Source organism: Musca autumnalis, unplaced genomic scaffold (genome assembly GCF_047663935.1).
Source record: "Musca autumnalis isolate F117 unplaced genomic scaffold, ASM4766393v1 scaffold_2, whole genome shotgun sequence".
Taxonomy (NCBI): domain Eukaryota; kingdom Metazoa; phylum Arthropoda; class Insecta; order Diptera; family Muscidae; genus Musca; species Musca autumnalis.
The window spans coordinates 4,165,509-4,193,371 of NW_027411755.1; the positions used below are offsets into that span (position 1 = coordinate 4,165,509).

Below are 27,863 nucleotides of genomic sequence, written 5' to 3' on the forward strand. Positions count from 1 at the left end.
TGTTTACCAAGATTTTGATGACTGAATCATGTCTTGAAAAAGAATGCAGCTGAAGAGCCGTACGGATTAGTTACAAGTCAAAATGAACAGTCAGCTTTACCGACAGAGATATACTCACAGCATGTGACTGAACATAAAACAATATCAGGATCAGATCAATTCTTTTAAAAGTTTTCAGAATAATTTTTTGGCATTTGTGAGGCAGCTATCATAGTGGACCTATCTTCCCCAATGACAGACCTAATCAACATAGTTTACACAGAATATAATTATAGCATTCTAACAAACACTGCTAAAAACTTTGATACGACAGACGAAGGAGTGGCCCTAAATATTGGGTGAATTCGGAGCCCATTTCATAGAATGCATTGCATACACTTGGAAACAGTAATTTTAGTTACTTACCGTACGATTTTTTTAACTTTTTGGGTCATAATTTCAGGAAGCATGGACTTGCCCACGAATAAAATTATATTGTTGTAAACAAGATCACAAGGATTTCAAAACAATCCTCGAACCGTTCTTAAACTGCACATAAGAAAAGTTTTAAAAATTTGTGAGGGAGACACCCGAAGATTTTTGGTTTTGGAACTTTTTGTGTAAACTTTCGCCCAAATCGGATATTCAATTCTTAATTAATCGTGCTCATCAGTCATTTTAGTTGGTTCCGGCAGGGTTTATTTGAGCTTTTTGGCCACTATCTCAAGAAGTATGGACTTGCCTCTGAAAACATGTACCGTTGCAATAGGAACAGCGAGGAAAACTTGCTACAATTTTTTTTGAAAGTGATTCGAGAAGCGTTCTTAAACTGAACTTGCGAGAAATATTTTGAAATATTATATTTAATGTACCCGGAAGGAGTCGACCGACCTTAATCAGATCTACGTCTGTAAAACATATTATAATAATTGTTCCACAAACATCCCATAAAAGACAAGGGAGACTTCTCTCATATCAATCAGTGCACCCCGATTAATATTAGCTCAATGACCTACAGTTTATCGCCGAGTCCGAACGGTGTGTCTAAGACACCACTTTTGTAGAGAAGTTTTACATGGCTGAAATACTCAGGAAATGTCGCCAACATTACTGAGGGGTATTTTGCCACCGTTGAAAAGTGTTTTGATGTTGCCTGACCGGGGAATCGAACCCACGACTATTTCTATGCAAGGCGGGTGTGCATACCATTGCACCACGGTGGCACCCGACCATATTATGATTTATTCGAACATGATTAAAGTTTAGACCAAGTATTACGAAGACCAAATTTTGGACCAAGATGCTTGATCCGTTTGAGAGTTAACGTGTGCCTTAGCCAGACAGTTGAGTCTAAAAGTATATTTTCGATGAGGTACATTTTATGGTATCAAAATGTATAGCCTAAATGCGGAGGGCATCACAACTATCAATCTTCTTTTAATTAATTACTCGTTCGAATTGAGCTTTATGATCGGAGATTTTTGCACTTTGCCAACAGAGATATTCCTTGAGCATTTGATATGAGGAAAATAACCAAACCCGATATTGACAGTTTTCTTCAACACAAATTAAAAATTTAAAATTACGGTTGTTCTAAAAATTTGGTCCAAAATTTGCTGGGTTTTTTCTTGATCTTTTAATAATATCAAACTCAGAACGAACTTTGTCAGATGGAGTGAATGAATCTATCTATTAGGGTGGTTTTAAAAAATCGTTGTCGGAATTTGTTAGATTTTAAGATTGCCAAAATTTGAGCACAATTGGAATATGTTAACATGTGTCACTGGGGCCTCAAAGTTTCTATGGGCCCTATATATAGCTAATATTAAAATCCGAGCCGATTTTCAAAATTTTTTTTAGGATTAGTTTTATAGCCACAGAAAAGAACTGGTAAAATTTGTTCATCGATTGGATAATATATGTGGTCTGTAGAGCGATTTCGTGAAAATTCGCCTTTGGCCCCATACAAATTACTATGGAAACTTTGAGACAATGCTCTTACATTGACAATCTTAAAATCCGACATCGATTTTCCCTTTGAGTTTAAACCACTTCAATATGTATATTTCATTCACCTGTAATCACAGTATTCCTATGAGGTATATATATTGAGGACAGAAATAGAGATATTTCTCTATGGTCAGAGAAAATGCCGGATACACAACCGAATTCATATTTCTAAGAAATTTTTTATTTAAGTGGATTTCGGAATTTTGTAATCCTTCTTTCGGAAAGTATAAACTTATGGAAAAATAAAGGGCTTTTTGGAATATTCGTGAACTTTATCGTGAAAAGTGTCAACGTCTTGACTTAAAATATTATATTAGTTGCTACAAATTTTAAAAAGAAAAGCTATAAACTGTAGGGGAACAGAGTGAACAACATTTTCCAAAACCAAAACTCCTTAAAAAAGCAAAAAAAAAGAAACGGTGTATTGGGAAAAAACCTAATGTAAAATAGTTTGGAGAAATCGATATTTTTGCAACAGGTAGACCGTTCCCAGCAAAATTTGAAGGAAGGGGTTCCATGCGATGACCTGATTTCATGGCATCTTTTGCATTGGTTCAAACGAAGTCTTGAAAGATCCGATATTTTCATTAGCATTTGAATCAATGCAAAGGAAGTCGTGAAAGATCCGATTTTTTAGCATCTTTTGGAGTCCACGCTCATATAAAATTCATGGATGAAGATGCTAAAAAGATGACATGCCAGATCACTTGCACCCATGATTGAATCGCATCTGTGGCATCGAACATTTTGCTGGGTTGTTATTCCGATTTTAATGGAAACTTTTATTTTTTCAGTGTGATGGCTGCTAAAAGTTCTTGATTTATGCTGACTTAAGTGCAGCGGTGTGTTTGTTGGATTCTATGTTTTTGAGATATTTGTTTTTAAAAATGTATCAAGTTTTCATAATTTATTTTTAAGAAGGCCTTAAAAAAGTAGTATCTGTCCATAGTCGAAAGTTTGAAGTCCCAGCCAAGGACCGGCCACATACTGGAGATTTCAGAGATTTGTGGCAATTGTCCATAGGAAAAAAAAATAGTTGAACAGTAAAAAATACAAAAATGTCCATTCTTTTCCGCAAATTTCAAACTTTCAACAAATTCGATTTAATGTAAAATATATATCAAAAATCTGGTGGTACCGTTTTGTGGGGGTATTTTAAACCTCGTGCCGATATATCCAATTTTTATACCAAATAATCTAGGAATATTATGAGCTGTATTTTGACGTCAACAAACGGACTTAGGAGAATATTTCGAGGTACTAAAAACGAAATGACAAATTTAAATAACATTCAATTTTATTTGGAGTGTATAAAAATGAATCTTATGGTCTTTGTACATCTGGTCCCTCGTTTCATAGTTTTTTACAACTTGTTATTAAATTTGTTAGTGATGGATTTCTGTTTCTTGTAATAATTTCATAAATCCAAGATGCGGGGTTTTATTCGGATAAAAAGACATTTTAGCAACAGCTAATAAAACGCTAAAATGTCAATACTGTTTAAATCACTCAAACTAGTTTTTATCAACCAATTTTAGTATGCGTATATGTGTGTATGCCAAAATTGTACAACACAATGTTACTCACAGATTAGTCGATCTGCAAAATAGGGGTTGAAACCAATGAATTCGCCCTTCATTAAGAAAACAGGTAGCTGATGGTTGGTATTTTCCCTCCAAATGTGACACAAACACACAGGTAATGGAAATAGAAAAAGGCAAATAAGGCGTTATGCGAGTGTTAGCACAAGTCATGTAGCATAGATATTTGCGTAGCAAACAATTTACACTAGTTGTAAGAAGTTTGTGTACACAATAATACAAATTTTAAATACATATTTTTTGAGACGCTGTTGTTGGCATTAACCCATATCGTACCGAGACAAATTATTTATTTATTTTTTAAACAAATCACTTTTTAGGGTAATTAGGACCCACTGATGTCAAAAATCAACTCAAAAATATTTTCCGATTTTTCATTTTCCCGGAAAGTGGTGTTCGAAATTTCGAACACTGGCGCTTAGCTATATGTATAGAAGTAACATAAAATTGATTTATTTGCCGTTTTATTGATTTATTTCACCATTTTTGTATGAAAAAATGGTTGAAGATTGGTATTGAGACTTCTTTGGACCTACAAAACTTTTTCCCGAAATGTGTCAGCACTGGTCCACGTTGCCCCCCATAGAACGGTACAGCCCGATTTTCGGGAGATTTCAAGGATTTAGCTGCATTAACCTACAGAAATGGCTATAACTTAATACATATTTAGTCGTTTTTGAGGCTACTTCACTTTCCTCCAGAAATTTGTCAGCATAGGTCCACGTTTTATATAGCCTCCGTTGAATGGTACCTAACGATTCTAGGGTATTTCAGGATTTTAGCCGCACTATCCTTTAGAAATGGCTGAAATTTTGTATTAAGTTTTATATGGTGCTATAATAACTTTTCCCCGCAATTTGTCAGTAAATTTCCACGTTTTGATATACCCACTGATATGTAGGTAAAGTACCAGCGTTCGAAATTTCGAACAGTCAACTTTGCACATATGTAATGTCGCGCATGAAAATCATGTTCTCTATATTTTGTGAAATGGCTACATATATTGGCAATAATTCCCCAGATTACTTTTTTAATTTAATTTTTTTTATAATTTTTTAAAATTAATTTAAAAAGTATCCAAAAATATAGGTTTCAAAAATCTACGCTTAACATCGAGGGGGAGGGGGGGTTTTCAAGGGAACAATTTTTGTTAAAAATTTAACCTTTTCATCCATAAATATTTTTTTTTTGAAAAATCGAACACCAAGTACGAAATGGGTTAAATTTAAAAATGAATACAAATAAACGTTAACTCATATTAAATCTATAGTCTAACCACATACTATTTGATCATACATTCAAGATTATTAGATGACTAATCCAAATGTACAAATGTTAGCCAGATTTGTCAAAGGTGTTTAAAAAATGAACAAAATATTGAAAAGCGAAGAATCTCTGGTTTATTTGAAACATTTCTGAAAGCATATTTGCTGTTTCAAGGGCCGAAAATTTCGGTTACTGCCCACTTATACAATCATCACTACAATGCTGTTAACATCAATTCTTTATATTTTTGTGTTTTTTAGGCACAAGATCAAATTCTTATACAAAATAATCTCTATACAACGTAGTAATTCGCCAATCCGCAGGTGCTACGTTATAGACTGTAATAGTATATTGGCTCTGTAAAAAAACTAATTACTCTGACTACATACGATGAATCAACTATTCAAATCATACTAATGACGGTGTTTCTATATCTCAATAAGAAACTTCAAAATATTTGATTCAACATTCTGGGTCTGTTTAAAATATGTATTTCAATCAAAATATTACGTAACCATTCCTTAGGATCTATGGACAATTCTGTGGAACTACTAAAATTGAAAATCATAGCTGAAAGCCCCATACAGTCACTCACACATGCCATCAAAAACACACATAGAAATTTCGAATACAGAGGTCACAGTGTCACAGACATAATGGAAAATCACACTTAAATCTCAGCTAGAGGCAATTATCTAATTGATATCGTTCTACAAATCTAAATGTACTCCTATACACACATTTACACACACACACTAGTAGTCAGTCTAACAGCTGTCAGGTTTTAGGAATCATCCATCAGCCGCAGCAGCAGCCAAAGGCAGAAAGATTGTAAATCTTTGTTGTTTTCGATGATCTCGTTGTGTGTGGTTTCTATAGTTTTGTTGTTGTTTCTTTATGGCAAATAAAAATGTCAGCGCGAATTTAAATTTGAATGGATGATCGGCGGAAACCTCTTTGAATGAAAATTTCAGTTGAAAGCTACTTAAAATTTTAGCATATTGAATTGATAGTAATCAAAATTCGTAAATTTAGAAAAAACCCCAGCATCATTCTCAATAACTGATATCCCTTGTGTGTGTGAGGGAGTTTCCCCTTCCACTAAAATCCTTGGCGGTTGTCTTTTCTTTCAGTTTTTGTCCTTTACTTACCCCAACTTTCAACAGTTCTACCAAAATATTGCTGCGTCTCATTATCATAGATCATCTGCTTGATCGACTTCTTCTTTGGCCTCTCTGGTGGACGGGCATAGTAATTCTGGAAGGCGTCAATGGACTCTTCGGCAACGGTCGGCATGACGAAATTTAGGAATAAATCCTTTACACGTAAACGATTGTGGTGACTACCCCGTTGAGGACGATAATCCGTCAAACGTAAAAAGTTTCGTGGATTTATGACGCGTGTTTAGATTCGAAAAGGATAGACACAATGAATTTAATTCAGTGCTTAACGATTATGTAGTAATTATTATAAATTTATAAATATTTTTTTAGAATTTTCGTTCGTTTTTTTGGTGGCTTTCTTTCTACAGCGTCTTTAAGTAACTAATTTAAAGATGAATTTTTCTTTATTTAATCCAAGATATCCGTCTTTTTAGTATCAAGAGATGAAACCGAGACCCGCGTGCTACTCAGGACTCCACACACAAACGAATGACCAACACTTCCCGATTTCAAATCTATGAATGCTGTTCGTTGTCTGTGAGCTTCTAATTCAAGATTTTGCTGCTGCTACTTTTCAGATCGCTTGACGCTAATCAGCGGCAGCTAAGCTGAAAGTTAGCCTAATACACCGTAGCATGTAAGCATTTGCATCAGTTGACGACACAGCCAAGCTTCTAATCCCTGCTTAGGAGATTCGTGCACACACACACACAAATTTAATATTCTTTTAAATAAATGAATTTTGAATAACACAAATCTGAATGACCATAGCAAAAGCTAACGCTTCGTTCGCATCGCTGCCACAGAATTTTTAGCCGCTGAACTGTAACCATGCGTCGTTCTTAATCAAAGATAATTCCTCCTGTTTAAGCTACGGTGTGGTGTGGTGATTGTTTAGATGGCGTCAACGCTCAAATATCGTTCAATTGTCGCAATGATATTTTGTGTTACTTGTTTGCCAGTATATGTATGTCTGTCTGTTTGTCCGTCCGCATGTCTGTTACTTTGTATGTGCAAGTGTAAATTTCTATTATCACACCAACATCATAAACATCGTCGTCCCTATCCATTTTAGGATAAACCAGGGTTGAGGTTAAATTGAGGGCCCCACGTTGGGCGCCATTGTACTGTGAAAATCTTTAACAATTGTTTGTTTTAAGGAAAAGAGGAATTTCTATTAATTTTATTTGCACAATTTCATAATGTGAGATGTACAGGAGCCAGAATGAAGTCCGAAAATTCTACCAAAGAGTCAAGCATCAAACTGATGGCTTTGGTACAGGCACATCCTCCTGTAGAGACCAGCAAGGTAATTTGGTAACTGATACAGATAGTGTACTCAGGATATGGAAAGAACATTTTTCAAATCTGTTGGTATCCAATAGCAGCGAAGACGACGAAGATACAACAGTCCCAATCCCAGAAGATGGTATTGAATGTATACCGCCCAGCCAAGATGAGGTAAAGACAGCAATAAATCGGCTGAAGAATAATAAGGCAGCAGGGGCCGATGGCTTACCAGCCGAGCTGTTCAAAACCGGAGGCGACACGCTGATAAGGTGTATTCATCAGCTAGTTAGCACCATCTGGCAGGAAGAACGAGTACCCGACGATTGGAACCTGAGTATCCTGTGCCCCGTCCACAAGAAGGGAGATAAGACTGTATGCTCTAACTATAGGGGCATAAGTCTACTCCCTATTGCCTACAAGATCGTGTCAGGGATATTGTGCGAACGACTAAAGCCAATGGTCAACGAGATTATTGGACCATACCAATGCGGCTTTAGACCTGGCAAGTCCACCATTGACCAGATATTTACCCTGCGGCAAATCCTGGAGAAGACCCAAGAGATGCAGATCGACACCTACCACCTTTTTGTCGATTATAAAGCAGCCTTCGACAGTCCGCTGCGCTCAAAGGTATTCCAAGCCATGTCTGAATTTGGTATTCCCGCAAAGCTCATCCGGCTTTGTAAAATGACTTTAACTGACACGAGGTCCTCAGTTAAAATAGGAAAGAACCTCTCCGAAGAGTTTGGTACCAAAAGAGGTTTCAGACAAGGAGACAGCCTTTCGTGTGACCTCTTCAACATCCTGCTAGAAAAGGTTATACGAGAGGCAAACGTCAAAAGAAGTGGCACAATCTACACCAACAGTCACATGTTACTTGCTTATGCTGATGATATAGACATCATGGGTCGATCAGTAAAAGAAGTAACTGATACCTTTATAAAGGTCGAAGGAGAATCTGCTAAAGTGGGTCTGGCGGTAAACGGTGAGAAGACCAAGTTGATGGTGTCGACGCGCAATGCGTCCATTGAGCTCGGACCGACTGTGGAAGTTGGTTCCTATAATATTGAGGTAGTAAAAGACTTCGTCTACCTCGGCACCTCCGTCAACACAACAAACGACATCAGTTGTGAAATAAAAAGAAGAATTGTATTGGCCAACAGATGCTACTTTGGATTAAGTAAGCAGTTTAAAAACAAAGCCACATCTCGTCAAACAAAAATAACGCTCTACAAAACACTGATACTACCCGTGCTGATGTATGGCTCCGAAGCCTGGGTACTTGCGCAAGCAGACATGGCAGTGCTTGGTGTGTTTGAGAGAAAAATTCTTCGAAAGATCTATGGACCAATCTGCGTTGACGGTGAATATCGACGTCGCATGAACCACGAGCTGTATCTGCTATACAACGACATGAATATTGTTAAACGTATCGAGATGCAGCGATTGCGTTGGCTAGGCCATATCATAAGAATGAGCGATGATGAACCCGCTAAAAAGGCGTATGAATACATGCCACATGGCGGTGCACGCAGAATTGGCAGGCCAAGGAATAGATGGCGCAAACAAGTGGATGATGAGATGACAAGGCGCGGTATTCCAGTGTGCAAAGCAACAAATAGAGAGGAATGGAGATCTCTTCTTAGTTCGGCCTATAGAACAAATGTTCTGTAATGGGCCAGCTAAGTAAGTAAGTAAGAGTGGTTTGTTTAACTTATACTTCTAGATTATACTTCTAGAATGGAATAATTTAACCTTGAGTCCTCTTCTCTCCCTCTCCTGAAAATAGGGAGACACAATAGGAGACACATTGACAGCTCTATTCATTGTCTATCGATCACAAATTCCAGGTTTGGCGCCATCCATATTCTCGAAATTATGAAGGAAATTTTTGAAAATAATATCTAAATCCGTAATTTTGCACACTCAATGTCAGAGTTTGACTTCCAGGCTGTACATCACAATTTACAACGTTAACCAAAATTCCTCAGTGTAATGTAGGCGATATACAAGTAAAAAAGTATCAGTCGGCTTTGCCGACAGAGATATACCCTCAGCCTGTGTATATTGAAACAATTTTTTCCCAAAATACGTATGTATTTAGGGGTTTTTAAAAATTTTGTGCGTTTGAACCGACAAAAATGTTGATTAGGATCAAAGATCAAAAGTTTTGCGGAGGAGATACTAAAAGGAATGGATCTACATCGACCATTATGGAAGTGGATCTCCAGCCACTAAATATTGTGTCATAGGGGGTTATTACACCCTTCGGGATGTTTGCTCAAGAAGTATGGACTTGCCCCTGAAAAAACGTTTACCATCGTAATTGAGGCAGCGAATGGAAGTTGCTTCAACAAAAATCAAAGTGATTCGATAGCAGGTCTTAAAGTGAACTTATCCGAAATTTTGTGTGGGAGGTACCGAATGGTGTGGACAAATATAGTCCATATTTGAACCTGATCTATATCTAGTAGATATATTAGGATGTGTAAAGTATGGACCAATTCGGCCACTCCCTTCAAGAGTTACCGTATTAACAAATTGTCCGAATATTTTTGAACTTTTGTGGGGAAGGTACCTGAAGGAGTGTACCGATATGGCTTATCTTCAAACTTAAACTATGTTTGGACAAAATATTACTAAGGCCAAATTTTGGACCGAATCGGCAGATCCGTTCTAGAGTTATTTTGCGGTCCAACCATCACACATGGTGTCATAGGGGTTTTTTTTGCAACTTTCAGGCTATTTTCTCAGGAAGTATGGACTTCCTCCTAATGAAACTTGTACCGTCGTATGGAGGGCAGTGAATACAAGTTGCTAAAATAAGAATAAATCAGAGCGATTCGAGAGATGGCCCTAAACTGAACTTTTCCGAAATTTTGTGTGGGAGGTACCCGAAGGAGTGGGCCGATTGAGTCTATATTGAATCATTATCTAAGTCTGGTACACATTTTATGATGGGCAAAGTACGGACCAAATCGGTTACTCCCTTCAAGATTTATCGTGCGCACAAATTTTCCGAATATTTTCAAACTTTTGTGGGGGAGGTACCGGAAGGAGTGGACCGATATAGCCCATCTTCGAACTTAAACTAAGCTTGGGCAAAATATTACGAAAGCCAAAATTTGAACCGAATTGGTTCATCCGTTCGAGAGTTATCGTGCGCTCCAGCCAGACAGACAGACGGACGGACATTACTCAATCGACTCCAAATTGTCTAGACACATTTCGTCCAAACATACTTGGGGTCTAAAACCATTATTTCGATGAGGCACATTTTGCCCGTATGTGTATATACCCTCGTTAGCATAAATGCTGTGGGTTATTCAGGATGTTTGTGGGATATATCTTTTTTAAAGTTTTTAGTGCTGACTAGAACGAATGGACCTTATTTATTTTATTTTATTTATTCAATTCATTTTGTAATACAAGCCATCAAGGCCAAAAACATTACAAAGTATAATTCAACTGAGTAAGATAATAAAATAAAAGAGTAAGATAATAAAATTAAACATCAAAGAATATAAGTAAATATGGTTCCCCAACCATAAAATTTGAGAAAGAATTTATTAATCAAATAATAAGTCCTAGTCAGCAGTAGCCATAAAAATCAAAGTGCCTAGCCCGGCTAGTTTGGCCACAAAAGAACTGGAGAAGTTTTAACTTAAAAAGATTGTTAGAATGAGAGAAAATCCGTAACTCTGACGGTAAACGATTCCAGCTTCGAGCTATTCGTACTAAAAATGATCTTCTAAATACGTTTTTCCATATTCTTGGGATAGGAATTTGCGGGTTTCTGAACGAGCGACCAAAGCTAAAACCACTATATAAAAAGACTGGTTCAGCAGCCTTTATTATTTTATGGAATGAAATCAAATTCCTAAAATGCACATATGTATCTGTTGAACGTACATCCAAGAAATCTTATGACGTAACTTGACACATGATTTCTTCTAGGAATGTTGTAGACGAACCGGGTTATTGCATTTACTAGCCGCTTTATTCTATTCAGGTGGATACCCACAGTACCAGTAAAAACTTCAAATCCATAGTTAATGTGTGACATAAGTAAAGCATGGCCAATCTTATACTTTATATGGAAAGGTAAGTGCATGTTGCAACCATAAATCCTACGCAACGAAGAAACAACTTTACCTGATAACGCATCAATGTGATGTTTGAAAGAAAGTTCACTGTCGATTATTATACCTAGACATTTGTGTCGGTCTTGAACCTGCACCCTGTCATGCTGTATAAAAATATCAAACTGTGGAATAACGCGATTTGATGCAGGAAACAAAATGGCTTTGCTCTTAGCAGAATTAATAGACAATGAGTTGCAGCTGGTCCAACTAACAACATTCCTCAGGCAGTCATTAATGTTGGTTTGACATACATCAGGTAAATCCGGACAACCACTAAAGAGCAGAAACATGTCATCTGCGAACATAAAGGTATCACAATCATTAGAACTTGTGTGAATTGGCAAGCCATTTACATATAATATAAACAATAAGGGCCCCAAAACTGATCCTTGGGGAACTCCCGAGAAAATGGATACAAAATCCGATTGAAGTCCATTATAAGTCACATATTGAGTCCTTCCAGACAGGTAAGAATATATAAGTTTACAAGCAGTATAGCAAAACCCAAACTGTTGGTTCAACTTAGCAATCAATCGATTATAGTTAATTGAATTAAACGCTTTGGATAAGTCCAGAGAAATCAGCATGCTTAGTTTTCCAACATTGGCATTTTCCCGAATTTTGTCAGTAAGACTCAGTAGCAAATGTGTTGTGCTGTGCCCAGCTCTAAAAGCATATTGTGAATGACAAATCAAACTAGAACAGTGTTGAACTATTTGATTTCTCATAACGTGCTCAATAATTTTAGAGATAGCCGGAAGAATCGAAATCGGCCGAAAATCATCAGGTCCACTTACGTTCTTGGTTTTTGGAATGGGAACAACCCGACCTATCTTCCAAGCCTGAGGAAAAGATGACGTCATTAGAATACCATTAACCAAATCTGTTATAACATTTGACAAATAAGGAAAAATTATTTTGATGAAGGTAATCGGAATACAGTCTACTCCCAAAGATTTTGACTTCACTTTTTGCAATGCCGCAAAAACATCAACCTCATTAACACAAGAAAAGGAGAACTGATTTTCAGATACCAAAAAGTTTTCAAGACTACTCATCTCATCAGAAGAACCATAAACACCTGCAAACGATTCATTTAACTCATTCGGGTCAATTTCAAAATCACTAGAAACACTACCAATACACCCAGAGCTCCTTAGAATTCTCCACATGTCAGATGGGTCAACACCATTAAATATTTTTGAAAAATGTTTCCTACGCACCCTTCTCATTACGCTCTTAGCCTTGTTGCGATAACGACAGTATGTTTTCCAATTCTGGTCAGACCTGTTATTCAAAAATGCTGAGCATGACAAATCCCTTATCGACCTAGCAAAACGAATCTCCTGCGCTTTCATCCAATTTTCAGCACAAGGTCTAACTGTTTCCCTAACAATGGGAACATGTGCATATAGTCTGCCTAACAAACTAGAAATGTGAAAACACTTTGAATCAATAGTAGTGGAGTTAAACACATTGCCAAAGTCATACTCATTTAAGAGGGAAAATATGCCCATCCAATCTATCTCAGCATAATTTCGATACTCAACGAATTTTTCTTGCGATTCATAGTTAAAAGAAAGAGAAGCAAATATCAAAGAATGATCCGAAATTGTAGGACTTTGGACTTGATCGGAAAATTTAACAAATAACAAATCACTACAGAGTATAAAGTCAATTAATGATGTACTCCTTCTTCTCAAGTTTTTTTTTTTTGTATTTATATCTTTATTCAAATTTGTAGTATTTCAATTTACAAAATGCCTCTGCACCAAATGGCATTATAGAGGCGATCTGGCAACGTACATAATACTCGATTTACATTACCAAACATATTTACAATATATATTAAAAAAAAATTTATATATATATATATTATTTTATATTAAGAGCATTTCTAAATTCTGCAATAAATATTCTTTTAATTTTGTTTTAAATATCGAAATTGATTGCGATTCTTTTAAATAAGAAGGTAGATTATTAAACTCCAAACTGCCGCTATATTCAACACGTTGTTTTGTCAGTTCCAGTCTACACCTGACAACTGATAGATCAGAATTTTGCCGAGTATTAGTTACCATTCTTTCAATATTAATCGTATGATATCCAATATTATTCAAGATTTTGTACACATATAACAGGAGCTGATTTTTATATAGACCATATATTGGAAGGACAGTTTTTGCGATATCACGATATAATGTTAAAGTGGGATACATGTTAGGTAGCCTGTATACATTTTTAAGCGCCTTATTCTGCAATATTTGTAAAGATTTTAAATCTGCATTTTTTCTGTTTCCATAAATAAATGATAAGTAGTTCAAATTATTCTGAATTAACGATTCAAAGATCATTAGTTTTGTTTTTGAGTCAAATTTATTCCGCACCTTGTACAAAATTCCAACAACAGGAGATATTTTAGATTTCAGACAATCAATTTGTGTTTTCCATTGAAGATTATTCTGCATGAATATCCCCAAGTACTTCACTACTGTTACTTCATTCACCAATGTACCATTAGAAAGAGTAACTGAATCATTAGTCGTGTTGTGACGTGGTGCAAATTTTATAAACCTCGTTTTGTCACCGTTTAGAACCAATTTATTAATCTATATATATAAAAGGGTAGTGAGGTGAGTGACTGACTGACTGCCTGACTTACTGATTCATCAGCGCCCAGACGAAACCGCTGAAGCTAGAAAGTTGAAATTTTGGGTGTAGATTGCTGTTGGGGTGTAGGGGTGAGATAAGGCTGGGTTTTTGGAAATTCGACCTAGAAGTGTACGAAAAGTACTAAAAGGTACTAAATATGGTACCCTTTGTATTAGGCAAACGGTAAGAGCTAGAATTCTGAAATTTGGAATGAGGGTAACTGATGGAGAGCTAGAAAGATGTACCAAAGGGTTTTTGGGAATTCGAACTATAAGTGTACGAAAAGTACAAAGGGGTACTAAATTTAGTACAATTGAGATTTGGGTGAACAGATAGAGCAGGAATCCTGAAATTTGGAATGAAGGTCACTGATGAAGAGTAATGATGAAAGGTTTTTGGAAATTCGAACTATAAGGGTACGAAAAGTACTAAATGGTACTAAATTTAGTACAATTTGGATTTCGGTAAACGGATAGAGATGGAATCCTGAAATTTGATATGAGAGTCGCTGATGAAGAATAACGATGAAAGGTTTTTGAAAATTCGAACTATAAGGGTACGAAAAGTACTAAATGGTACTAAATTTAGTACAATTTGTACTTGGGTGAACGGATAGAGCTGGAATCCTGAAATTTGAAATGGAGTTACTAATGGAGAGTAACAAAGAAAGGTTTTTGGAAATTCTACCTATTAGTGTACGAAAAGTACTAAATTGTACTCAATTTAGTACTATTTGGATTTAGGTGAACGGATAGAGCTAGAATCTTGAAATTTGGAATGCGGGTCACTGATGGAGAGAATCGATGAAAGGTTTTTGGAAATTCAAACTATAAGGGTACGAAAAGTACTAAATGGTACTAAATTTAGTACAATTTGGATTTCGGTGAACGGATTGAGCTGGAATCCTGAAATTTTGAATGAGGACCACTGATGGAGAGTAACAAAGAAAAGTTTTTGGAAATTCGAACTGTATGTGCACGAAAAGTACTAAATATAGTACAATTTGGATTTGGGTTAATGGATAGAGGTGGAATCCTGAAATTCGAAATGAGAGTCGCTGATGAAGAATAACGATGAAAGGTTTTTGGAAATTCGAACTATAAGGGTACGAAAAGTATTAAATGGTACTAAATTTAGTACAATTTGGATTTCGGTAAACGGATAGAGATGGAATATTGAAATTTGGAATGAAGGTCACTGATGAAAAGTAACAATCAAAGGTTTTTGGAAAGTCTACCTATTAGTGTACGAAAAGTACTAAATGGTAATAAATTTAGTACAATTTGGATTTGGGTGATCGGACTGAGCTGGAATCCTAAAATTTGGAATGAGGGTCACTGGTGGAGAGTAACAAAGAAAAGTTTTTGGAAATTCGAACTGTAAGTTCACGAAAAGTACTAAATTTAGTACAATTTGGATTTGGGTGAACGGATTGAGCTGGAATCCTAAAATTTGGAATGAAGGTCACTGATGAAAAGTAACAATGAAAGGTTTTTGGAAAGTCGATCTATTAGTGTACGAAAAGTACTAAATTTAGTACAATTTGGATTTGGGTGAACGGATTGAGCTGGAATCCTGAAATTTGGAATGGGGGGTCACTGATGGAGATTAACAAAAGTACTAAATGGTACTAAATTTAGTACAATTTGGATTCGGGATTAACAAAAGTACTAAATGGTACTAAATTTAGTACAATTTGGATTCGGGTGAACGGATAGAGCTGGAATCCTGAAATTTGGAATGAGGGTCACTGGTGGAGAGTAACAAAGAAAAGTTTTTGGAAATTCGAACTGTAAGTGCACGAAAAGTACTACATTTAGTACAATTTGGATTTGGGTGAACGTATTGAGCTGGAATCCTGAAATTTGGAATGAGGGGTCACTGATGGGGATTAACAAAAGTACTAAATGGTACTAAATTTAGTACAATTTGGATTCGGGTGAACGGATAGAGCTGGAATCCTGAAATTTGGAATGAGGGGTCACTGACGGAGAGTAACAAAGAAAGGTTTTTGGAAATTTGAACTAAAAGTGTACGAAAAGTACTAAATATAGTACTCTTTGGATTTTAATTAACGAATAGTGCTAAAATTTGGAATAAGGGTCACAGATAAAGAGTAAGAAAGGTCGAAAAGTCCTAAATGGTAGTGACTTTAGTATGATTTGTATTTGGGTGAAGATAGAGCTGGAATCGTGAAACTTGGAATTAAGATTACTGTTAGAATGTAGAATTGAAAATCATACTAATGTGCACTAAGCAGTACTAAATGGTACTAAATTACTGTTGGAGTGTAGGATTGCGGTTACTTTGGAAATTCGTACTTATGAAAAAGTGCTAAATGAAAGTACATTGGCTATAATTTGGATTAATGTGAACGAAAGAACTGAATTATGCAAGTAGTTTTTGGAAAGTCGTGTACGATAAGTGGTAAATGGTACAAAATTTGATACCTTTTTGTATTTGCTATATGGTACAGAATTTTGTACAATTTGTCATTTTGTAAAGGGGTAGAACTGGAATTTTTAGATTTGAAATTCGGTATTAGATTAGCAATTGTTGTTTAGAGTGGAGGTAGGGATGAAGTTTTGAAAATTCGCACTTATTTACACAAAAAGTACTAAATAGTAATATAATTGCTTTCAGCGGAACATATAAAGCTGGAAAAGTGAATTGCGGTCGGGATATATGTTGAGTATATGGAAGTAAGCTTTGAATCGTTTAATTATGGGTACGAAAAATTTGGTAAGAAATTAGTACCAAAACCATTTTGGTATTGTGTAAACGGTTAAAGTGAGAAATACATACTATAGGTGAACGATAAGTACTAAATGGTACTAAATTTGGTGTTGGGTGTAGGAACAAAGCTTGGATTATATAATTTGGACAAAAAATACGAAATGGAAAAATATTTGTTATGAAGATCACTCTGAACTTTGAGATAAAGTTCGGAGTTCGGTTGGAAAATGTGCATAAAATCTTCATAATACTCTAAGTCTTCAAAATACCTCTTCCAATAAAAGTGGATTAAAGTAGACATTTCTTAAATTAAGCTTTTATATCCTCTGAGTATTCAAGGTCCAAATGTAAAGAAAATTGGACAGTATAGATTTGTTCTATTTTTAAAAAACTCTAAGTCGTGGGGTACCGTTATATGGGGATATATTCCGAAAATTTTACGAACCTATTCGGGTTCTTGGCAAAACCGCTGAAGCTAGAACCTTGAATTGTGAATGTGCGTTATTGTTGTTGTGAAGGGGTGAGATAAAGTTCAGTGTTTGGAAATCCGTATTGGGAGGGAATGCTGTGTAAGTGAAGGAGTAAAACCAGAAGTCAAGTCTGAAATTTGCAATATGAGTCGATGTTGGTGTATGTCTGTGATATGAGGTCGTAGTTTTGGAAATCCGAAATAAAAAATATGGTAGCTGTGTAGGAGTGCGATACGGCAGATATGTTTTTTGGAATTAAAGGAATGTAATCGATTAAATGTTGGTATTAAAAATAGGTTTTAATACAACAGAATCGTCAGTGTTCACCACATCCACATTAAATATTGTTCATATATATTTTATGCCCTTTCCGCATACGAAGTAGCGGGCATTTGCTAGTTCGTACATATTTACAAAGCAGGTCGGAATCGTATTCAATGTCTGACTTGATGGTGTAATCTTGATTGTATGGATAAAACATTGCCAAATAATCGGCATACATAAATATTTTACCAATAAGACCAATATTGTTTATGTCATTCAGATATAGCTTAAACAGTAGGGGACCGAGTATACTACCCTGTGGCACTCCATACATTACATTCTTCATTGAGCTTCTGCTTCCACTTACTTCGACAAATTGCTTTCTGTTACTAAGGTAGCTTCTAATTAAGGCTAGACTTTTGTCCACAACTCCGTAGAACCATAATTTTTCAATTAAAACTGTATGGTCAACTAAATCAAATGCTTTACTGAAGTCATAAAACATTGCACCAACTCCAGAGTAACCACTATCTAGACTTTTGCAGACATAGTTCACAACATTGGCCACTGCTTCTTCAGTTCCACTCCCCTTTCTAAAACCATATTGGTTCGCTGATAAAAGCTGCTTCCGCTCTAAGAATGAATCCAACTGTTTATATAACAATTTTTCAAAAATCTTATCCAATACAGATAACAGAGCTATCGGCCGATACTTTGAAGCTACAGTAGCATGTTTTTCTTTTGGAATTGGTACGATCTTTTGTATTTTCAATAAATCAGGATAAACACCTGTATTTAATGCATTGTTAACAATGCTAACAATCCTTGGAACCAGCAAATTACAACATTCCATTATTACCTTAACGGTTATTTGATCAGAACCTGGAGCCTTGTTCGGTTCCATGGTTTTTATAATCTGCGTTACATCAATATCATTTACTCGTTCGAATCGAAAGACATCGCGATTACGACATAGGGATCTAAAATCATTCCAACTTTCTCCAGGAAAGGAACATATTAATGATTTTAAGTCAGTAACTGATTTATGAAAGTAGTTGTTTAGTTCTTCAGTTCAGTGAAGTTAAAATGCGTTGGTTTGGAATTATGCACAACAGATAGATTGAATCGAGAGCAAAGAGAACGAAACGTGTCAGATCTTGCTACGTTAAACAAATTGTAATTGAAGTCGCCCACAGTAATTATGTTTGGTTCAAGTGAAAAATAATTCCGGTGATAAGACTCAAAATCACCTATACTGCCGAAAGGCAGGTAGACAACACCGAATATAATCTTAGTATTATTCAGATCTAATTTCACAAAAAGAGACTCACAACTTGCAACAGAGACGGCAAAACTACGCTCAAATCGAAGTCCATTCGAAACATAAATGGCCACACCGCCTCCTCTCCTAGAGGTAGAACGATCATTACGAATTAGTCTGTAGCCTGGAATTGATACAGCAGAGTCAGGAATATCATCCGTAAGCCAGGTTTCAGATACAGCAAAAAAATCTAAAACATTGTCATTTATAATAGACCTTATCTCATCCATTTTCATGGATGGTTTAACACTCCTGCAGTTCCAGTGCCCTATTTTTAATTGGTTCTGGAAAGGCATTAAAGCCGATTTCAGATATGTGCTGCTGCTAACTATAGGACCTAAGTTGTCATTAAAAGACATCAAAATGTTTAAAAAAATATTTGATGGGGAACCAAAGAAAACGTATTATTAGTAAGAAATTCAATAAAAATGTATACAAAAACATATAATCAATCTATAATACTGTTTACTGCTTTACAGCTGATCATGAGATTATTGAGATCATAAAAGTAATTATATTCATAAAGAAATTAACGTGATGGCAAATGCTACTGAGCAGGTGAAATTTCGGATTGCTGCAACAATGAATTACAGTAGTTCGTATCTCTCTTAGACTTTACACCACTAGGATCCGTTATCTCAACCAGTACATTGTCTCTATTCAAAATTTTAAACTTTGATATAATATTTAACTTGCGAAGTTTACTGCATATCACACTCAGATTAGCAGCAGCTGGAGTGTAATGGTCATTAAGATACACGCGGCTTATAACGTCACTGCCAGGACCATCAGTAATGATATCACACACACGCAAGGAACGGGTTTTGAAATATTGTTTCATTAATTCATCTCGCAGTGCTACATTATTTAGTTTGACCAGAATTTGCTTCCTTCCATGGATATAACAAACATGGTTTACATCACTTCTATTTAAGCTGACCTTGTAGAATGTAGCCAGCGAAAGAACAGGCAAAATAAGATCCTGAAGACCATCCGGTAAACCACCAATAACAAAATCACCACGATTAATACGTCTATGCAGGATATTATTTTCAACTTCCAATTTTGATATCTTGGAATTCGCCATCTCTTCAACATCATGAACACGGTCGATCGCCAAACAAGAACTCAAATCTGCTTTCATACACTGAATTGCACTGGTAATAGTATTGAGTTCAGATTGATGGACTCCAACAAATGATTCTATTTGCTTTTTAACATCTCGAATATCCCGGGCAACTGCATTGTTATCACGTATGTATATTCCCGAGATTACATTCGCAAGCTGAACAGATAAAAGAGGCTGCACTAGATGATTTAAAGTATGACAGATCTTTTTCTGTAAGTTTCGCGCAAGATACATGGATCCACTTGGCGCATATTCTACATTCTATGCTCCCTTGTTTGGTTATAGGATTTGAGCACAATCCACATTTATCATTCGTTTTATTAGCTTTAGAAGCCGGCATTTTCAACAACAACAACAACAACAGCAATTTACAGGCGGCACCAACAAAATATTCATATCAACGGTATTCTTTACCAAATGTCAAAAAAAGAATGCAAAAGATGATGCAACACCACGCCAAAAAGTTTTTTCCGATTTATCCGAGAAATAAACTAGGTTTCAGCAAATCTCCAATTTTATACAGCATAAATTTTACTTCCGAATGTACTACAGCAAAAATTTTCACAAGACAACAGCGAAAAAGTAAATAAATCAGCACACGATCAGCTGCGATATAAACAAACGTTTACTCAGCCATAGGGTTGCCAAGTATTCCGGTCATGTGGCCGGTCATGACAAATGATCTCTTACTACTTCTATAATCCTCTCATGTATTATATAGAAAGAAGATTTTCCACACGTCTTTCATAACTTGAACATCTATAGGCCTATAAATTTGCACCATAAATCAAATTTTTATTGTCCATAAGCTGCAATATATTTAAGGCCTTCACAACATATGATTTTGAACCCTCTCATTAAACCCTGTAATATACATTAGATTTTGCACTGGTACTGATATCGAAACAAACAACAAACACAAATTGTTGTGTAATTTTTGGAGGTTTTTCAATGATGATTATGATTTGGATGAACTTCATATGGTGTTGTTGTTGTTGTTTGTTTGGCATTTGGCTCAAGTAATCTTCCATTAATTTCCTTCACAAATTGAAAGTAGTTTTCTTTGGGGCTGAGTGCGTAGGAGGATGGGCATATTATGTAGAGGGCAGACAGTAAATGAACAAATATGTGTATTATGCTGCTACCTCCAGCTATCTAAGTTTCAAATTCAAATTGATTCAAGTTTATGCTGGATATGACTAGACATATCCCCGCACGCGTTCTTCATTTAGACTTAGTCTCGACTTTTTCTACTTCTTTACACATACATTAATTAGTTAGTTGGCATTGTCGGAGAAATTTAGTTTTATATTCTTTGTTGTATTTTTTGTTGTTGTTATCTCCATTTAATTCATATGCATCTGAACTAGACCTCATCAGCATCCTACATTTAGACTTTCCTAAGACAGAGGCTGTTGCTGCTGCTTCTTACTGGCTGATCTAACAAGCAGTTTGCATGTCGTCTTTTCACATCTTTAGCGGTAATTGTTTGTAAGAAATATTACTTCCGTTGACACTGAATTTATATTTAATGTCCATTTGAAACCAACCCCAACCCCATGAATGTCCACGACATTCACGAGCGGCAATATCTGCCATCCCTCCCCCATGGAAATTTGCCACACAACAGCAAAACCACAGTGATAATGCATCCAGTCATCCATCCATCCATCCATCCATCCCACCAATGATGAATTTGATTGGATTGTTCTCCGTTAAACGCTCTGCCGCCGCCGCGCCTCTGCTGTTCGTTGAAAGTAGCACCGACATCGTTGCGACCCAGTAACCAAATTTATTCATCACCATCATCATCACACTTACCGAACACTAACAGCTGCTGCTGCCTAAGGTTGGCGATTTTCATTTCATATTTTATTCCATTTTATTTTATTGCATCGTTTGAATGAAGCAAATTTAGTTTTAGACATTTAAGTGTTTTTGTAATAATAAAATTCATTTGTATGGCGAAAGAAGATGATTTTCATTATAATTTGGATGTATGCACGAGAAGTGATATGCCTAGTAACAACAACAATGGAGGTGATTTACTTGTTTCCTGGTCGAATTCGCTTTGAAACAAATTCAAAATTCCCATTATATGGCGTCATCGTTTCAATTATTTGTTCTATTGTCCTATCTGTTTAAGGGTGGACTTTAGTAGACTTACGAGTAGTTACATATATTGAATTTATTTTATTCAAATTGAACAATTGTTATGAAATGTGATATGATTTTTTGCAATGTGTTTGATGGAATAGGATTGCCGTTTACAATTATTGTAGGTAAACTTCAAGATACCATGGCCCTCAAATACAGGTAATAATGATACATTATATCTAATTCACATGTTGGAATCCTCGGAATGGTATAACAGATAGTTGATCCGCCCAGTGCACACATCGATTAACTCCATTTTTTGTAAAATCAATCTATGATATAGTCGTAACTTTTATATTTATAATAACTTTCCTGAATAATAAAGTTTTGCACAGTTAAATGGCAAATATACAAATATGCAATGGCAAACCTACATTTCATCATCGCGTTCCTCAATTTTTCGTTTTAGGCAAGGGAGTTAATCGATGTGTGAACATTTGACTATGAAACGTTTATCGTCCTCTTTATATAAATTTAAGGAGCTATAACAGTAAGGAGTAAGGAGCTATAGTAACACCATATATCGACCAAATTCTTTCAGGATTGTCCTGCAGGGTCTTAAAAAAACGAATCATAAAATTATAAAAAAAGTCAACAACACAATGAGCATCCCTGCCACAACCTAAACAGGTATCACCAAACTAGCCACCTCAAGAGAGACTTTCATGATCTCGAGAGAGAGAGAGAGGACCAAGGTACAAACAAGAACCTCGGACATTTCCTGCTGGCGTGATGGAAGATTCACCATCCAGATGGATTCTTAAGGCCTTTAATTGCCAAGACATCATTCCATCAAACATCAAGCAACTGTTTACAGCGAACTCCTTCAACACCATGCATCATCAACAGGCGGTATTTTAAGCCATAAATGGCTACATACATATGTTCCCACAACATCCCCGAAGGGACAAAGGAGAATTCTATCATATCAATACGTTCACGCCGATTCATATTAGCTCAAATATATGCATGTCTCACGACACCACTTGTATAGAAGTTTTTCATGACTGAAATACTAAGGAAATGTAATCCAACATTACATTGAGAGGATTTGTCATCGCACCATTTGAGTGCAAGGCGGATGTGCTTTTCTCTGCACCACGGTGGCTACACAAATGGCTACAGATATAATAAAGTCATAAACCAAAACCCTACTGCAATTTCGGACAAGCTCGTTCTATGTTGGCACAACCAAGATCCGGTCACAATGGCATTCTTAAATCCTAGAACATATTTTCCTCGAAACTGTTGTTGTTGTAACAGTGTTTATTATTTTGTTTGTTCGTTCTTCTGTTCAATCTGGCTCTGGGTCTATCTCCAGTTCCTGTAAAGTGGCTGATTCGATGGGATGTTTTGTATCGTTCGGGTCCATGCTGCATACTGGGCAGATGTCTTGCACGGCGCGGTCGATTTCCGCCCAAAACGACTCTGCTTTATCGTGGCAACTGACGCTCCTCAGCTGCGATATATGGGGGATATACTCCGAGGACTTTATTCACACTATATTTGCTTAAGGCCTTGGCAACTGCGTCCGTGTAAATGCTATTCAAACCTGATTGATATACTTGTTGATCTAGGGGTTCTCTTCTGTATCGTTGGACCTCTTCCTCTAGAGCGTGGATAGCCTTCCTGATGTGCCAGCCAGTAAATGCTGATTGGGATGGCTTTCACGGTAATACCCAAGCAAGTACTGCAACGAAAGCATCTTATTGTATTGCTTTACTGGAAGAATCTTCGCCTCCTCATGTAGATGGTCCCGATACTGTAACCATGTGCCACAGAGAACTGCAGTAAATGCTCCAATAACCTCCATTTCTTTGTTATTAGTAGACATCGGATTTTGCATATTTGCATATTTTTTATTAATAAAGATACGAAAATTCTGATTGGACCAAAATTCGTTTTGAAGAAAACTGAATGCACTGACAGCCTCATATTTTTTATTTTTTTTGCATATTTGCATATTTTGCATATGCACAAAATATGCAAAAAATATGCAAAATATGCAAAAAATATGCAAAATATGCAAGTTATTTTTTTGACCAATATCATCAAATTTGGAAAGTCATCAGAAAGTGTTCTAAATTAAGTTTATTGCTGTAAAACGTCGATTTCTTAGCAGATTATCATGTTATTAATTATTATTCCGCCACAGCAATAAATTTGGACTAAAAGACTTAGAAAATTTCCTATAACCCAGCCTTCTTATTACAACATAAGTTGCTTTCTAATACAAATTTGTTCAAAAACTCAATCAGAAATGTCAAAATGTACGTATCCAAATTTGTTGATAGTTTCTGCTCGGCCAAAATTGTCTGACAGAATAACAAACACTATTAAGTCTAGGAAAATATTGAATATTACAAAAATTTTTCATATTTTACTAAAAACATATAACATATAAAAATATACACGGTGCCATCATGAATATTTCCCTCTGAACTTTCCACACGGAAAATAATTTTAAAAAGTGATATTCTTTTAAAATCAATTTTTGTTAAAAGTTGAAAACTACTTGATTCGCTTCATTATGGCGTTTTCTAGTCGAATCGACAAAAATATTCCCTTTTGGGGCATAAATATGGAAATAAAAATTGTGAAATTGGGGAAAGGAAACAAATTCTGCACGGAATTTTTATTCATGATTGCACTCTTAACTATATTTAATACCCTAACCGTATTATGTCTTAGTGAATGAGTTTGCAACATGCAAAATGAAACGAAATAGACCCACAGTTCCTTTTGATGATCTGCATAGATTCGCAATTATCCATCTGGACATGTGTTTTTGAAAACAAAGCACAGGTCACATTTATAGACAAATTCGCATAAAAATTGGGGATTATTTGGCCCCAGGGCGATACCTATTTTGGTAAGAATCGATTCAGATTTGGATATTAACCCCATATATACAGTACAGTACGATAATCCCTACACCACAGGTTTCGGCGGTATCCGAATTATCAAATTGTTCGGATTAACGAATTGTAAGGAAAATAAATTATTGTATATGATTAAATCACTCGTGGAAGTTATATAATAATATTTTTTAAATTGTAATTACTAATACCGAACACCTAAATGAAAGTGCTGTACGTGTAAAAAATAGTGAGATTTTTCTACTCGACAATCCGGACATTTTTATTGACATTGCCCGTATTTGTTCCAGAAAAAGCCAATCAGATTGTAAAAGTAGTGCTAGAAATATGACGTTTTTAAAATTTACATCAGGATGTAAGAAAACCAAGAGACAGATCTGGAATTTCATCGTTTTGTAAATTAATATTCCTTGAAATCTTTGCCTTTTAGGTGTATAGTGCATTTGGCAATTTTAATGACAGTATGGCGGCGAATATTTTCCTAATATATTTATGTATATCCTATACAACAAAACTAATGTGTCATGAAAGGTTTGTCCTTGCAATTTTTGCACCAACTTCTCCATTAAACAACTATCAAAATTCGAAGCATTGGTAATAATTAGTACAAATTATCGAGTACACGGATAGGTATAAATTAAACAATTGTGTATACAAAAGGGTTATGACTTTTCGACTATGTTATCAACATTTTAAATACTTTTCTAGCAGAAATATGTGAGTGGTTTTGCCATTTTAAAGACAATTCCAAGGTTTTTGACTTATTTTACCACTACTACTCTATTGTGTGGTTTTTTAAGTGATGTTTGCACTAATCATTGGGTGTACTTAATTTTGCTTATTATTAATCGTGAATGGGTATAACAATAATGCATTACTTTTCGCCGAGGAGTGAACATTTTCCAATTCTGCATTAAGCGGTTATATGCGTACAATATATATCGATATTATAAATTATGTAGTTTTAGTGCATTAAACTAAAACCATGTCATCACAATTAAAGCGGCAGTTAGAGCATTTTTCCAAAGAAGCTTTTTGACCACAAAGAACAAAAATTGCCAATTTATGTCTGTATATACTGAATAAAAGACTAAACACTATAAAATATATTCAAATCTAATATGTGGATATTAGAAATGTATACTTCTAATTATAGTTATATTCCAGAACCTGGAGTCGTAAATGGTACTTTAATACCAAAAATAGCGATAACTAACTCTAGCTCCTTTGTTTTTCTGCTAGACAATTTTGGCCGATTAGAAACTATCACCATATTTGGACACGTTGATTTTGACATTTCTGATTGGGTTTTCAAATTTTCCATTGTCTATCTACATTTGTACAGGAAGCAACTTATGTTGTAATAGGAATGCTGGGTTATTTGTTAGTCTAGATTTTTTGCTGTGGCGGAATATCTGGAGAGTCTCAATAACATAATAATCTGCAAAAAAAATTATGTTAAACGGCAAAAAACTGAATTTAGAATGCTTTTTGATGATTCTCCAAAATTAATTGACGATTTTCGTCGAAAAAACACTTGCATATTTAGCATATTTTTTTGCATATTTTGCATATATTTTGCATATTTTTTGCATATATTTTGCATATTTTTTGCATATTTTTTGCATATTTTTGATATGACCCCAAATATCGAAAAATTGACCCTCAAAACGCCTAGATCCAAAATTTGAGTCCAATCGGATAAGAAATAAAAAACATGCTAAAATCCGATGTCTAGTTATTAGTATTCATTAGTTTAGAGTTATCTAGTCCTTAAAACTTTAAATAGTCTACCATTAAAATTTATTTTTTCTTGTTCCTCTTTTTTACAGATTTAAATCGGCGAGCTTCCTTTAGTTGAAAGAAAGAAGAAAGAACATTGATGATACAGCAGCAGCTTTTCATACATACTATCCAGCCAACATTCCAGCAATGATTTGGGAAAACTACTTTCTTATCAATGAATTCAGTCCGTTAATACTACTCCATCTATATAAAATCTTCATAGCCGCAGTATTAAGAAAATGTAATGTTGTCTTGGAGGGTATCAAACTGACGATCTTCTGTTTGCAAGGCGACATGCTAACTATTGCACCACATTGCGATTTGGCAGCATTGCTGTAGTTATTAATTGTGAAATTACCCTGTAACACAGTGCAATACAAATAAGCTACAGTCTACAATAAATGCCGACATCTCGACAGCATCCATTGATCCACACAGTTTTGGAAAGTATGCTTAAATAGTATGCATGCCAACATCGATAAAGTATTTATTTGTTAAGCAAATGTTTTAATTTTGAGTGGTTAATAAAATAAAACTCAACTAAAAACGTGTTTTTTAATTTCTTTATTTCAATTTGATTGATATTTTGTGGTAATTCGAATAGAAATCCCCGAGATTTTCCATAAAGAATAATTGCATACCCAGCAAAATGTTCGATGCCAAAGATGACATTCAATCATGGGTGCAAGTGATCTAGCATGTCATCTTTTTAGCATCTTCATCGATGAATTTTATATGAGCGTGGACCCCAAAGAATGACGTTCTTTTCTGGATCTTAAGCATGTCATTTTAACCAATGCGTTGACATGTCATTTTCACCAACCCCTTGGCATGAAATTTTCATGTCTTGTTTGGAAAATGGAAATGCTGTATTGAAATATGGTTTTCATGAAAAACAAAACTCTTTATTAATTCAAACGAATTCATGAAATAGCTACAATTAATTTATCAGTTTAGTTTTTCAAAAGTTTACATCCAAAATTGCAATGTAATCACCACCGCTGCAACGCAAAAGA

At 35.5% G+C, this 27,863-nt stretch overlaps 1 protein-coding gene and 1 long non-coding RNA gene across 2 annotated transcripts in view; one reads left to right on the forward strand and one right to left on the reverse strand.

Moving 5' to 3' along the window:
- The window catches only part of nrv2 (nervana 2), a 32,504-nt gene extending 25,546 nt beyond the window's left edge, over window positions 1–6,958 (reverse strand). The window contains exon 1 of the mRNA XM_073966668.1: window positions 6,008–6,958. Coding sequence (XP_073822769.1) covers window positions 6,008–6,152 — 145 coding nt within the window. The 5' untranslated portion in view covers window positions 6,153–6,958. The remainder of the gene's footprint in view (window positions 1–6,007) is intronic.
- The window catches only part of LOC141393565 (uncharacterized), a 94,836-nt gene extending 67,442 nt beyond the window's left edge, over window positions 1–27,394 (forward strand). The window contains exon 3 of the long non-coding RNA XR_012410120.1: window positions 26,895–27,394. This is a non-coding gene — a long non-coding RNA (uncharacterized lncRNA). The remainder of the gene's footprint in view (window positions 1–26,894) is intronic.
- The last annotated feature ends 469 nt before the right edge of the window (window positions 27,395–27,863 follow it).